Below are 16,502 nucleotides of genomic sequence, written 5' to 3'. Positions count from 1 at the left end.
TTTAGGGTTTAGGTTCTCTTGGGGCCCTTGCTTTCAGGAAATATTTGGTTACAGGAAGAGGATAGAAACAATTTAAGAGAGTACAAACCTGTTATACACAATACAACACCTCCCAGCAGAACCCATCCATCTTTTTGTTGTTTATTGAAAAAATAGATTATGTAATAAGGGTTGAGGCCCTTGAATGCTGCTGGGTAATATTTTGCAATATTGTATATTCCAATAAGGGTATTGCTGACGAACCAGAGAATCATTACAGGGGAGAACAGAAAACTCACTTTACCAGTACCAAATCTTTGAAGGGCGAATAGTAGCAGCAGAATTGCAGCTGATATTCCTACAACGGCGCCTGCATATTATTAATGCGTGAGAAAATTTACATTAACTTAGGAATGGGAGAATATATAGCCATGCAAGATCTAGTATATCAAAAGATGTAAAAGAGAAGTTTTTCAGGGAACGTATCTAAAAATAAATAAAACGTCATTTAACATGAGATTAACCCGATTAACCCATGATTTTCACAAAGCAGATATGGTCACAACTAAAAACAGCAGCATCTCGAGGTAAGTTGAAGATAAGAAATTTAATCTCACAATCAAATGATTAATCAAGGTAAATCTGAGGATTAAATAAACTTAAATCTCTCACGTATAATTCAACTTAAAGAGAGTCATAAAAGCATGAGGCCCCCTAATTTAGAAAGGTTGTGGAGTTTGTTTATTCAAAATAAGTAAACAGTCAATGGGTTTGTATTGGTGAAGTTGAAAGGTTCTTAACGAGCTCACTAGAGATCAAGTTTTGCTGAGTGCAAGGTTCCGACATCAAAAAGAGATGAGGTCGGGATCATGTCCATACAAATTTGGCAGAATGTATACCCCTCAATCCTTAGCTCTTAGCCGTAGAGGTTCAGCCTAAGGCTCGTGCTCCCACATCAAAAAGCTAAAACAATTTTGTGGATAAAAAAGTTTCCATAAAAAAATTGTAAACAATATTTTTCCAATTATAAAATAGAAGTCTTTTAAGTCTGCTTTTCAAAGGAATCGTAGGATTTTTCAAGATGTAAGAATGGTTTCTCATCATTTGTGGTGGAGAATTTTTCACTCCCTTCAGGAGACTATCTTGGCAAAGTGTGACCTTGGTGGGGGTATGGATCCTAGGCATGTTGATATCTGTAATCGGTTCAATTTTCCTCCTCAAGGTGGTGTTTCTTCTTTTGGGGGGCAGTATGTTTGGCAGATAATGAGAAATAGATGCCGCCATCCTTTGCGAAGAATTAATAGGGAGGGCCGTCAGTCCCCTCCTCCTCAGGGAGTCCTGAAACTTAAAACTGATGGTTCCTCTCGGGGAACCCTGGCCATGCCAATATTGGTGGGGTTGGATCCAGTTTATTTTCTCAATTTATAAGGGTGTCCACACCAATAATCTCATGGAGGCATTTGCCATTTTGCATGCGGTGGAGTATAGTTGTATTCTTGGCTAGAATCGGATTGTTTGTGAATCAAATTCTCAGGTGGTGGTGTCTTTGTTGAATGAGTGTTGGTTAGTCGAGGTGAGCTGGCATTTAGCTATGGTGATTAGGCAGATTCTTTGGTTACGCAACTCTTTGGAATCTGTTACTTTTTGTCACATTCCTAGGAAGTGGAATGGAGTTGTTGATTGTTTGGTCAAATCAGCTTCTAATCATGGGCAGGACTAGAATATTATGGATAAGGGGCAACTATCCCTAGATATGTCTTATTTGTTGGATAGCTTAATGGATATTGACAAAGTTGTGTAATTTTCTCTGTTGGATGTGTGGCCCTTCTTGCTTTGTATCTCTTTCTTTGATTGAATAAATTTTTATCCTTCTTTTAATTAATATAATAAAAGTCTTGAGATAAGATTGACCCCAAGTTTGATTTAATTTATAAAATAAAAGTCTTGAGATAAGATTGACCCAAGTTTGATTGTTTTTTGGACTGTCTCATTAATCTCACTTATATCTCAAGGGTTATTGTTTATATTTCAATTTCAAATACTGTGAAGGAGGATATCGAGAAGCAATGCACACTACACAATCTTATTTATCTTAACTATGCAATCTTATTTATCTTAACTAAGTCATGGAATTTAAACAAAGAATAACGGATATGGATCATACTCTGGTCAAGCTTAGAGCTTTTTGACTGAATTCCTTGAATAGCGGACAACACTGCACATTGAGAAAAACAAGAGCTTTCAAAACAAAATCAAGATGTATTGGATGAGTAAATTTCGAACAGTTAAAGCAGATGAAAGAAAGAAAATAAAATAAACTCTTTTCAGAGATGATATGTAATGATTATATACCTGAAATAGCAGGAGTCAAAGATCCATCTCCAATTACCATACAGGTACCTATCATAACAAATATGAGAAGAGTTCTCTGAAATACAGCACTTGTCTCAAGAAATTGCTTTGTTTTGGAGTTGAAATTGTTCCCATGCTTTTGACTGAAGTACTTCAATTTGGAGTCTGACAGAAGACGATTGAATTGGTTGCCAGCCTTTTGCCCAACATTAATATGCCGAGATAACAATGAATAAAGTGCAAATGTGCCTCCTGAAAGCAATAGAATTATGGAGCTGAGGTAAGTTGACACCTAATTAAGATCATCAGATGAAATACAGTAATGAATAAATAAACCCTGAATGAGTATCATAGTAGGAAGGCTTATTGATATAAATCTTAAACATATCTCTATCTTGCAAGAAATACCTCTAATATAAAGACTATCAGACAGATAAGGGATACTAAAACTATTTAATACTTATCAAGAAAAAGCTGCTTACCTTCCCCATGATCATCTGCTCTAATGACAATGAAGACATACTTGAGAAGAGCAATCATTGTCAATGTCCAGAATATCATGCTAAGAATTCCCAACAAATCTCTCTCTTCAGGATTGTCAATAGCAATAGAAGAGTATGTGTAAAGAGGGGATGTCCCAAGATCTCCATAAACAACTCCAAGAGTCTGATAAGCTAGCAACAGTGTTTCCAATTTCCCAGATTTCTGTAAACAATTTTCCATTAATAACCTCAAAAGAGAACATGATCACATAGTATTAGTTTGATTGACACAGGCAACTACTTACCTTAGGCTTCAAAGGGGGTAATACATATGCTTCTGAAATTTTTGAGGTCAGACCATTTAGTTCCTGTGGCTGATCAGGTGAGTTGTCAAGGCTATCATCTTGCACCATTATTGATTCCAATACAGGAACATTTTCTGTACTGTGATCCATACTATCAATCAAAGCAAGCACTTTATCTGACTGATGACTGATATGGATCTATCTCTACCAAGGAGGCAATGCCCAATTGGACAGGTTAACTCTCTTGCAAGTCACAAGGAGATGAAACAGGTATCAGCATATCCTACTGATACAGCTTAAAGAATGTATGAAGCCATTGATATTGCTTAGACTCAATTGAAGGCTATTTATAAGCCACCTAACTCTATTAACTATTTCAGCTCTCAAAGACTTTGAAACTGTTTTCTCATATAAAGTATTGTGCACGTATTTGATAAGAAATATATTGCTGAAATATAAAACGCCAAGTTTTTTCATAATTTTTTAATCAAATTTTCAGTTTTTTGTTTTGACCATTAATTTTTTCTGCTCAATAATTGTAAGAAGATAATTTATTTAAAGTTGTCAGTTGAGTCAGTGAAAAGCAAGTAATAATTTTATAAAATGACTCGTCCTATTAGTTCCTTTGTTTGGTACAAATAACAATGAGAAAGGAAACATTAAGTCTTAGGTATTTATGTTTTATGATTTTTTTTTGGTTGATTTTGTTTCTTTATTTTGTTGTGAAATAATATAAATGATACTAATATGTTTCATTGTGGAGTCTTCGATGCTGAGTTGCAATCTTGAATACAATGACATTTTTTTGGCAATTTCCAATTCATGAGGGATGTCAAATAGGAGTTAGTTTCTTGAAAGTGGTAAAAGATATTCATTAAAATATAAAAACATGATGACATATTTTGACAATGTTTATAGATTAATGTGTGTACCATTTACCAATAATGTAATAATTGCTCTTCATTTGCTACTTTTATTTATTCACAATAAGTACCAACTTAATCAACCAAGCATCTCTGTTCTAGTTTAGAAGTGTTGACTTCATAATTTTTTTACTCATCATGGTGGCAGCAAATGTACACCGCCACTTATGTTTACATTTGAAGGTGGTAAGCTCCTAATGTTAGGGTCATCCTAGACCTAGAGATAAGCCTCGAAGGTTTATTTTTAATGGTCGTACCCACATATAGCCTTGTGGGAAATCAAAGGCTTCAGAGTTCACACTACAATGTTAGAGGGCATTCATTTTCTCCTCTAGTATGAGATTTGTAATCTCTTTTAAAAGTTTGACTCTGAACTAAGCATTATCTAGAATTTAGTTCAATTATAATATAATGCTAACTATTTTCCACCACACGTTAGTTCTATACCAAATAATAATAATCAGTGGTGTACAAATATACACAAATACATAGGGGCCAATTATTCTATAATCTCAAATCCGATAGTGATTGACTTAAGCATACATCACATAACACAAGGTGACTGGCTCATATAATCATATATATACAAGATGAATAGATTCAACACAAGGCACATATATATAGTGACTAGCTTCAATATACATCACATACACATAGTGACTAAGTCCAACATACATCACAAATAATAGTGAGAGAATGACACGTCCACAATGACTAGATATCACCTGCCCAAAGTGCATTATAGATAGAAAAGGAATGCCAATGCATTTTGCACAACATCATGGGTCACATTTTTTTCCTTGATCTTCTACACCAATGAGCAATTGGAGGGATGATTCGGTATATCTAATACTACATTGATAGACTTAGATTTCCTAAATCCTCTTTGAAGTATACTTTGAGTGCCGACAAAACTTGGGACATAGTCTCAAGTTCTATGTCCCTTTTGAAGCCCGTGACCTGCAATGCATTAACATGATGTCTTATATGCGTGGGTTTCAAACTAGGATCCACAGTCCCTTATCTTTCCTAACCACTTCTACCTACCATGCCAAACAAAATTCTTATGATATTGTGGACTTCAAACCCCATTGTCAACTTGGAACTTGGTTTCAAGTCCTTGATCCACTCCAATCTTCAAAACCCCCTACACCAAACATTAAACTAAATTAGCTTGTCGAACCAAGACTTCAACGTGAACTTGGAGCTTTTGGTTATGAGTCCCACATTCTAATTTGACTTGTTTCTTACACCATTTGACCTAGGCATAAATTTCCTAATCACATGGGGATCAAATTTTAATGTGGATTTGCAACCTTCAGTTCCAAGTTTAAGTTCCATCCCAAGACTCAACCCCTACATTAAAGCTTTAAAATTAAAGATTTAAAAGGATAATTTGACAATCCTTGCAAAATCTTAAATATTTATTCATCAATCCTAAATGCTTAATTTCCTTATTTTTCTAACAATAAAAAATAATTATTCCTCTTTGGAATGATTTGATTTTGTATAATTCCATGTATTCTCCTAACACATGGAAATCCAAAATAGCCTAGTGCAGGGTTCATTTTGAGGTTGATAGCCATGCTTGGGAGGATTGAAGAAGATCCACGTAGCATTGTCAAGCCACTAGGCTGCTCAGTCAATCATTTTGGGAGGCTATTAACACATTGTTACCTTCGTTTTAGGCTAGCACAATTTTTAAAATTTGCATCAAACTCGTTACTAAGCCAATTACGCATATGTGTTTCAAATGCTTCTAGGTCATCATTTGTGAGAAATATCATAAGTTAAGCATCTTGAAATAAAAATAATTTTAGTAGGTTGATGATATCAAAGCTCCATGTTCGTGCCAAATGAAAGATTTATTATGCTTCATTCTAGGAGTGAACTTGTACACAAGTGAAAATTGTGGGAGTGATTAATTCTCAAAAACTAAGAACCATTGTGTGAATCTAGTTTATGAGGATACTCTTGATGCTATTACATCCAATGTAACTAGTTTCTATGTCAACCCACCTCTTGATTTGGAAGATATTAGAGCTTTCACTTCTCATCAATCTAATTGTGAAAATGATTAAATCAAGGGTTTTATTTGACCTATAGGAAACTAGATTTATTGGTTTTGATTGTTGACAATCTGAAATGTTTCATGGTGTTCCCAAAAACGTTATGCATTAATCTCCATTTTTGTCTTAGTGGGTTTATTGAGCAAATTCTATAAGGTTTCCAGAAATGATTTTGGCACCTGTCAAGTTTAAGTTCTCTTATCCAAATTGGAGAAATCAAATGATGATCTTGAATTAATTCTCCATCATAGACTTTAGACTTGTGCCAAATTTTTAAATCTTTTAAGTTTCATGGTTATGAAAGCTACTTTCGGTTAAAAGGCTCTTGTTTTACATTCACATGGGTTACAGACCACCTTCAATGTGTTAATAAAAGATTTAATTGGCTATTTTCTATAAGTTTCAACCACACTCCAAATGTCGATGTAAGTTGTGAACTCACTATTGGATGAGTGATATGTCAGGGAGAAGTTTAGTGATTTTGACAGATTCAAATAGATAGGACACTTTGTGTATAAATCAAGGTTCTCCCAAATATATGGGGAGAGTTTTCCTCATCCAATAGGGAAAAACATTAAACTCTATATGTGACAGATCCATATGAATGTTTAAGATCAAGGTAAAATATGGTGATATGAGATTATTTTGAGGCTTGGTTAAGACTTTTGGAAGGTTGGAAAATGGATGCAGTGTTTAATATTATTAATGGATATTCTTTATGTCAATGGTTGATTTATCAATTATTTATGAGCATATTGTAAACTTGGCCATTTTCATCTTTATGGACAATTTCAAGATGATATGTTCAATTTAAAGAAGGATATAAGTTTTATGGTTTCAACTATCTTGATGGTGAATGGAGCTAACAGAGACAAATGCCTTGATAAAGTTTGTAACTCAAAAGTTATAAGTTTCTAAGTCATCTTTGGAAAAGTGACGTGTGTCACTTATTGTAACTAAAGTTAGGAAATGGACTTGGTTTTCAAGAAAATTAGATGAATCCTAACTGAAAAGAAAGTTTTTTTTTATTTCCAAAGTTTGTAAGAGGTGGTTACTTAGGTAGTTACTTGGGTAGTTAGGAAGTGGTTATGAAGCGGGTAGGGGTTAGTTATCAGGAACAACCTATAAATACAAGGCTATTTTATTTGTAAAGCAGACTCTTATAGAGGGGAAACTCTAGAGAAATTTTGAGAGATATCTTGAAGAACTTTATGTTAACATTGTGTACAATAAGAATTTTGGAATTGTACAATTTTGAAAGATAGTGAAGAATGCAGTTTAGTTAGTGTGTTTTAAAAGTATTCACGTGTTATCATTGTTAGTTTATAGTATGTTAAGTTGGTAATATTTTTATGTGTATGTGCAAAACATTAATAATTTGTGTGATTGATGTGATGAAACACATTCAACTCTTGGTACCTTGATATGGATGTGCTAGTATAACCTATCTCCTCATATGCCAAGGTTTGTTATCCTTCTTTCACCATCATTGTACACCTAAAATATGTTTTTTCGTAGAACCCTTTGGTGACTTGTCTTCATTTATAGTGGAATCTCAATTGCTACTCATATGTCTACCATTTGGGTTTCTTTTGTTCATCTTCATTTAGTTTTGTTCTTTCTCCTTTTTGTAGATTTGGATTAAAAGTACACAAAACCCCAAAAAAACCCATCCTAGAGGGAGTTTCCCCTCTCAAACACAGAGAAAGATTATGGTTTCACAACATTCTCTCTAGCTGTTCGAATGGTTGTCACCTCTATTTGGGAAAATAGGGTCAATTTTGGATAAATAATTGTAGTGAAAATTTTGTTTGCCAACACAACTATAACGGTCATGGTGTTTTCTATCCAAACTAAGCACGTACCCTTGTGAAGGATTTTGAACCTAGTTTTAAACACAATGCATGCTACAATAGGAAGAATTTGGAGGTTGGTCTAACAATTGCTTATAATTATGGAAGATTAGAGGCTTGTTAGGAAGCGGCCCAAGGGTTTTATCTCATTCACTAGGATAACATCCCTAGGGTAGTCCTTATAGATTACCCTAATAGTAATATCAGATGTGACTGATCTTATGATATCAAGAAAGGTGAACTTAGCACATCAATTGTAAATTAAAAATGTACCTTTTGCACTAGATGTATGTCAATCGATCATTATTGGGCAGCAACTAGTATTAACATCGTATTTTGTTCTCCTTAAATTATTTATGTCATAGTTTACATACTTGAGATTAGATTATTTAGATTTCCTTTTGACTCCTAAAAGTAGTGGGAAGTTATTATAATTTGATTGATTTATTTAATCTAATGAGAGTTGAGCGAACAATAGCTATGATTTGTGTTGAATTATTTTTATTTACTTAGACTTTTTACTCATAGTTGATAAAATCCCTAAATCTAATATTAGGGCAAGAAAGGAAACTACTATACTAAAATCTTGAGTTCATGTTTAATGGTGCTTACAAACATTAGAAGTGGGATTTTCATCCCACTAGAGTGAGAATGTAGTCCATCCCCCTCATGGACACATGGTTGTTGATCCCACCATCTAGTTCAGGTATATGCTCATCAACACAACAAAAAAACATTCATTGGGGTTTAGCCATAATATTGGGTTTCCATCCAATAGGGACGTTACATGCCCATCATTCTCCATAGGACTCAACCTTGATACCTCGACTATTGATGCAATCAAGGATGGAGGGTCTGGAATGAACTATCTAGCCTTGTAGCAAAACTAAACACAAAAAACAACATGCAATTTATATTTGATCATAATAGAGTTCATACATGCTTCTAGGCACCTCATATTTCCAATACATTAAGCCCATTGGCCCCACATGTTGGCACAAAGGCCACCGTGGGCTTATTACAAAGAAAATAGAAAAAATTCTTCTAGAACCTACTTCCCTAGCTCCTAGCTCCCTAAATACAAATGTTAATTTCCAAATATCATTGGAGGCATTTATATACTAGCTTCAAGCACTAGGATAGATCTATGTTGAACTCCATTACATCTCTAATCCTATTTCTAGTGAAACATGTAGATCAGCTCCAAATGATTGAAGAAGGCACAATTTTGATTTTGATGGGTGCAAACCTATATGAAGGTCACCTTGCCTCATATATATCATGTCATGATGTGTTGTGTAGGCTTCACAAGGTTTAGAGAAGTTCAACATGCTATCTCTTCTAGGTCCATCTTGCTTGATACGAGAAGCTTCTGGTGAAGGGATATTACAATCGGTGTGTCCCTAGGGTTGGCAATATGTGTTGTCATTGATGTCAACCTGATGTTTGGCAATATATGTTGTTTGTTGTCTCTGATTGTTGACAGTTGTTGTATTGTCATTAGTGTCAACCTGTAGTTTGTGTATTGGATAGTGATTGTTTCACTTGTTAAAGAAGTGGTGATGAAGTTGTATGTTGCTAATGATCATATGATATTGTATGATGGACTATAAGAAGTATGGGAGATTACAAGAAATGTTATCATTGATTTTTAATTGTTGTCACTACAATGGGTTGATGATTGAAACTGTTCATTTATGTCACATGGTGTAGTTGAGTGCAAAGATATGATGATGGGGATTGTTGGAATTATTAGATATTGTCATTATGAACATGTTGGAAGTACATGTGGATGTATTTATATAAGTTGATTGGTTTTATTTATTTGTTGATGATACTATAATTATTGTATGTTGTGATCAGTGGATTGTGCAGACTGATATTCAAGGTATTGATATGGTGAGTTCAGATGAATGTATTAATGGTTGATGTTCTTGTGTAGAGGATTGTTGCACATTGCATTGACATTAATGAAGGATCTCATAGGAGAGTTATAAAAATTGTTTTATGTTTGAAGTCTACCCTCTTGGTGTTGATATCCAACATGCTATGGTGTCATGTTTGACAGTTCTAATGCTAATAATGATAATTGAAAGTTGCTATGTCAGTTGTACTATGGAGATAATTGGTGCATATACTTGTTCTTGTATGATTTTGATACTAATAAATGTTTTGTCAAATATGCATTTGTGTAGAGATGTTGTTAATTATGTCCTTAATTGATGTCCACCATGAGTTTGGCATTGATGTCTCAACATGTATGATGATAATGATGCATTGAAGATCAATGATGACCACAGTTGCTATGTGTTGTGAATGTTCACCTCCTTAGTGTTTGATGTCTAAACTCAATTTGGTATTTGTCTATTCTATGGTGTATTGAGACATGATGAGGATTGGATGCTCTGAGATAAGGAATAATAATATAAGGATTAGAATCATTGAGAAGCATTAATATTAGGATTAGAAGAATGGAAATATTTGTGTTGGTCTTATGTGTGCTATAAAATGGTGGTGATATCTCTTGTTTGTTCTTGAGTGAGAACATGATGTTTTGGAGACATTTTGGTCCTTCGAAGTTTGATGGATAAAGTTGTTACAAGAAGTATGCTAAAGATAGTTTGGAAGAATGCTCCACATTCCTCCACATTTGATGATATGGTCTTGCATATTTGAATATAATGTGTATGCTTTGTGGACATTTCACTATTATCTTTTCAGGTCGTTGGTGTTGTAGCCAATGTGGTTGGTAATTATAGTTTGTTGGTAATCTATTAGAATTGGTCTAGAAAATGATTTACATTTCTTCGCATTTATGTTTTAGGTGTTGCATCTTAAAGGACATGTTTATATTGTCTGTGTTGTGTCTCAATTCAAGTTACATGTGCTTGTGTAGTCTACTAGAGTTGATAATGATGTTTTGTTCATGATTGGTTTATCTTGGCCTTCTAGAATGAAGTGTTTTGTATCAGTTGTGTTGTTCTAGTATTTTTTTATGAGACAATGGGAAAGAAGTATTTGGGGATTTTGTTGGATGTTCAAGGAACATCAATGCATGCTTTGCATGATGCCAGAAGATATGTTTGTTGCTACATTGGCTCAAGTATTTATATTTCAAGGTAATTTCTCTAGTTTGGATGACATGATTTGTTCTCTTGCTTGCAGCATATCCTTGGGCATCTCCACTTGTGTTGAAGGTTGTTTTATTTTGCATTTGGTTCCTACCTTGGCATGTGGGGATTTGCATTCAGCTAATTCATTAGGAAGATATATTTTTGGGAAAACTAGGTTTGTGCTATTGCACGTTACCTTATTGCCGACTTTGGAGGATGTGTCCTAGTATGTAAATTGTTTGAGGTAGATCAGAAAGATGTGATATGGTGCTTTTATGTTCTCTCTATCTCTTAGATTGGACCGTTTTCACCATAATTATGTTTGGTTGCTGGCTTGATAGGACTTATGCTTGTCCCTTGTTCTAGCCAGCGTAATTGAGGTTTATGATGGAGAGGATAATATATATAGAAGACCAAATCAATGTTGAGAGTGTGGATGAGTGTGTGGATCGATTTGCATGTTGTTCCTACATGATCATATCATTTTGCAGAATTATCGATGTGAAGTTGAAGTAGAGGAAATGTGTTGTGATTTTTTTTAAGTTGGTTGCTTGGGAAAGAGATTCAAGGATAGCTTAGTACTTGGAGATTGTTGGAGATAGTATTGCAGGAGGCCCATTCATCTTGTCTCATATGTCCATGTACCTTGCTCAAAGATAGTGAGTCTTTCTAGCATGTTCTTTGTATCTTGCCCCAAGGGAGTGTGTCTCAACCTACAAGTCCCTTGTATCTTTCCCTGGGGTAGTGCACCTTAGCCTACAAGTCCTTCAAGGATTAGTGATCTTCCTTAGCAGTGAGCCTAAAATATTATTTTAATCTAGTTCATATATTGTGAGTTGACTCTTAGCATAATTTTTCACTATTTGGGTTTTGAAATGAAATGTGTAGCCATACATATGAAAATTTCCACATGATCCAATTGAGAAATCATCAAAATAAATACTTAGAATGCGTATGCAAAGAATAGATAGCTTACCCATCAAAGATGACACAAGATATACCCTAGGAAAATCCTCATGAGGGAAAAACCTAGCCTCAAAAGAATCTATCATTCATGGATTATCAATAGTGCACCATTACAAATATACCATGAAATATTTGGAAACTCCAACCATCAACAAGAAGTCCATGTGAACAACCATTTACAACCACACATCCCATCCCATTCTTTGCAACCTCCACAAATGCTAAACCTGACTTACCCAACAACTACCCTTGTGGTTGCTTATATAAACACAAGCTCCCACAAAACCACAAAGTGGTATTACATCAAAACCATGTGCCACAAAACTATTTACTAATACCATGGGCTAACTACCCATTGACCCCACATCTAATATTGGGCACTCTATTTAATTACTTTCTCCAATATTAAATAAATGCAATATATTGCATCCCAATGTTACAATACAACTCATCAAGTGGCTCCAAGAATATTCCAATGGAATCTTCACACTTTACATGTCCATATGCAACTCACGTGTAATAAATAAAATGTTATATAATTATAAACATTATTATGCAAGGTGTACAACACCTATTTTCCCAACATTCTCCCACTTCTTGTTTACATTTCACAAGAGGCAATAAGTAACCACAAACATGATCAAGGGAACAATCCCTCTACCCACATACCATCAAGGCATCAAAATCATCCATGTGCTCTATTGAGATACTTGCAACAAGATCCAAAGTGACCACCATCTCATACATGAATTCTCTCACCCTCCAACATGTCATTTCCACTGCACATAGGAGGCCATTCAAATAGGAATCCACACAACCTAACAAAACAAATGATAAGTCCTACCTCAACGGATATCCGAAGAATAAACACTCAATCCAAAGGTATCAAATGCATTGGTAGTTCTCATAAACCAATAACCATAGCTCATCACAGATCATCACAACAAATTTCAAGACAATTTCCACCGTTGAATGATCACCGCTCATCACCGCACATTGATTTGATAAGCAATCAAACCCTTGTCACACTCTACTAAGAAATTTTCTATTTCCCAATAAATCTTATCCTTGTACACGCTTAAACACAATCTTATTATTACACACGGTTTTTGACATGTCATCACTAAGTTATGAACATGATAAGATTCACTGCAAAACCATAAAACATTACCGGTTAAGATCTGTTACTGGTATACATTCTTCTTCATAGAGTTTATGGTAGTCAATCATAACTCACTCAATACACTGAAACTTTTTATGTGGTTACAATCATAGACTCATGCTAATGTCATAAACATATCTTCCAAACCGCAACATCTAACTCTTCACCGATCATTTGTATCGATGTCTTGATCATCACAATGTTCCTATTTACCTTGTTGCAACTTAGCAGTTTTGTTGTCTAACACATTCCTCTACCGATTAGGCTATACTGGTGGGCCTAGATGACTTAGATGACTCAACAAACATAGTTTCCATCAATGACAACACAAATAAAGTCATCAAACATCTAGTCAACAATCTCTATCAACTTTGCAAGTTATGCCAACAATAACTTTACCGGTCATCTTCTCATCTCATCATCATCTCCATATGCCAATACTATCCTCATCATTGTCTTCATCAGTTATGTTATGGAAACAATCTCCCCCTTTGGCATTGATGGCAACACCAAAATAGCAATACCAATAGCTCACCAAAATCTCATCACGCAAAATTGGACGCTCACCATACATAACTGTTAGAATTCCAGTTATGACTCTTGTACTTGTTCTTCTCCTTATTTAATTTACTTCTCCCCATATCATTGTTCTTCTCTCCCTATCATTGTTCTTCTCCCCCTTTGACAACAATGCCAAAGGTGCAAAGTGTCAAATTCATCTTCTGCTGCTACTATTTTCTTCATCTTTGCTGCTCTTGATCTCTTCATCTTTGTTGCTCTTGTTTTCTTCATCTATGTTTCTCACCCTGAGGAGTAGCCCACTTCTCATCAATCCACAGTGAAAGATCTTCAATTAGTCTACTAGATTGATGTTGCAACAACATCTTAGTTGACCTTCGGTAGGGGTATAACCCCTAGCTTGCCTCTGAGATATTCAAAGGTTTCTTTAGGCAATGGCTTAGTGAAAATATCAGCCAACTACTCCTTACTTGACACATGCTCCATCCTAACTTTATTTTTTTGCACTCTCTCTCTCTCTCAGAAAATGATACTTTAATTCAATGTTCTTTGTTCTAGCATGCAATACCAGGTTCTTTGAAATACTTATTGCACTTGTATTATCACAATAAATGATCATCGGTTTTGTCATATTCTCCTTGAATCCTTCTAATACATGTCTCATCCATATTGCTTGAGTACAGTTCATAGATACAACCACATATTTTTCTTATGTTGTAGACTGAGAAATGCAAATTTGTTTCTTATTATTCCAGGATACTAGTCTTCCTCCTAGAAAGAATGCTCCACCGGTTGTGCTCTTGTGGTCATCTATATTAGTTGCCCAATCAACATTTGTGAACACCTTCAAAGAGAAGTTTCCATTGTATGGATACCATAATCCATAATCAATAGTTCCTTTAAGATACCTAAAAATTCTCTTCACTGCAATCATATGAGTCTCTTTAGGACTATTCTGAAATCTAGCCACTATACCAACTCCATGAGCAATATCTGGTATGCTATGAACAACATAGTGTAGTTTCCCAATCATGGATCTATACTCGGTTTTATTCACTCTATCTGAATCATCTTCTTTGGATAATCTGCAACCAATAATCATAGGGGTTCCAACTAGTTTACAGTCTTCCATTCCAAATGTTTTCAATACCTCCTTCACATACTTGGACTGACTGATAAATATTCCTCCTTTCATATGTTGGACCTGCAAACCAATGAAAACTTTGATTTCTCCTATCAAAGACATTTCAAATTCCTTTTTTCATTTCTTCTGTAAAAGTTAAACTCATGTCATTATCTCCTCCAAATATGATATCATCTACAAATACTTGTGCAATCAATAACTTGTATCCTTTTGTCTTCAAGTAAATATTGTCCTCATTGGTTCTTTGAAATCCAATCTTTATCGGGTGTGAATGGATTCTCTCATACCATGCTCTTGGAGCTTGCTTTAATACATATAAAGCTTTATGCAGTTTGCACACCATGTCCTTGTCTTCAATCAATGCAAACCCATCTGGTTGTTCAATGTAAACCTCTTCTTCTAGAATTCCATTCAAAAATGCAAACTTGACATCCATTTGGTATACCTTGAATCCTTTGAATGTTGCAAATGAAAGTAGCATTCTTACTCCTTCAAGTCTAACAACTGGTGCAAAGGTTTCTCCATAATCCTCACCTTCTTCTTGTGCATATCCTTTTCAAACTTTTCTAGCCTTGTTCCTAGTCACTTCACCATCTTCATTTAATTTGTTTCTAAACACCCACTTAGTACCAATCACATTTTTATCAGTTGGTCTGGGGATAAGTGACCAAGTGTTGTTCTTCTCTATTTGATCAAGCTCTTCATTCTCAATCATCATCCTTAAGAGATTCCCTCATTGTCTTTGGTTCGACTGTGAAAATCAGACAAGCACTTTCTCTGATCTTTCTTCTTGTTTGAACTCTAGCATTCTTGTCTCCAATTATCTAATCTGCTAAGTGATTCAACTTTACATATCTAGGTATAACAGATTCTGATATAAAAGTTTCTTCTTGTTCTTGTTCTTCATCTTCATTTTCTGGTTGAGCAGTATACTCCACACTATTCTGCTCAGCATCATTTTGAACTTTCGGTTCAATGATCAATATCTTTTGTTCCTCTACTGCATCAAACTTGTTGGTATCATCGGATTTGTTATAATAATCATCAACTTTTACATTAACACTTTCCACAATCTTCTTGGTTCTTTTGTTAAAGCACTTGAATGCTTTGATCTTAGTTGAATAACCAAGGAAAGTTCCTTCATCGCTCTTAAGATCAAACTTTCTGGTATACTCATCTCTCTTTGTGTAACAATTATTGTCAAAGACTTTGAAATAACTAACATTAGGAGTACTACCATACCATAATTCATAAGGAGTTTGTCACTACCTTTCTTGACCAATACCCGGTTCATTATGTATACTGCAGTGCTGACTGCTTCTCTCCAAAACATTTTAGGTACATCTCCTTGTATCAACATTGTTCTAGTAGCTTCAACTATGGTTTGGTTCCTCCTTTTTTCAATTCCATTATGTTGTGGTGTCCTTGGTGCAGACAATTGTCTCTTGATTCCATTCTCTTCACAGTATTTCACAAATTTAGCTAATGTGAATTCTCCACCCCGGTCAGATCTTAGGCACTTTAGGTTCTTTTCAGTTTCTTTCTCCACTAGGGCTTTGAATGCCTTAAACTTGCTGAAAGCATCAGACTTCTCCTTCAAAAATGTAACCCACATTATTCTTGAATGATCATCAG

General features: G+C 34.9%; 1 protein-coding gene across 1 annotated transcript in view; it reads right to left on the bottom strand.

Moving 5' to 3' along the window:
• The window catches only part of LOC131028669 (potassium transporter 26), a 43,835-nt gene that overhangs the window by 1,755 nt on the left and 25,578 nt on the right, over positions 1-16,502 (bottom strand). The window contains exons 3-7 of the mRNA XM_059219409.1: positions 3,119-3,257; positions 2,814-3,036; positions 2,332-2,583; positions 2,144-2,194; positions 89-349 (exon numbers count right to left, since the gene is read on the bottom strand). Coding sequence (XP_059075392.1) covers positions 89-349; positions 2,144-2,194; positions 2,332-2,583; positions 2,814-3,036; positions 3,119-3,257 — 926 coding nt within the window. The remainder of the gene's footprint in view (positions 1-88; positions 350-2,143; positions 2,195-2,331; positions 2,584-2,813; positions 3,037-3,118; positions 3,258-16,502) is intronic.

This window comes from Cryptomeria japonica, chromosome 4 (assembly GCF_030272615.1).
Source record: "Cryptomeria japonica chromosome 4, Sugi_1.0, whole genome shotgun sequence".
NCBI lineage: Eukaryota > Viridiplantae > Streptophyta > Pinopsida > Cupressales > Cupressaceae > Cryptomeria > Cryptomeria japonica.
The sequence above is the reverse complement of the archived record's forward strand: the minus strand, read 5'-3'. Positions and strand labels throughout refer to the sequence as shown.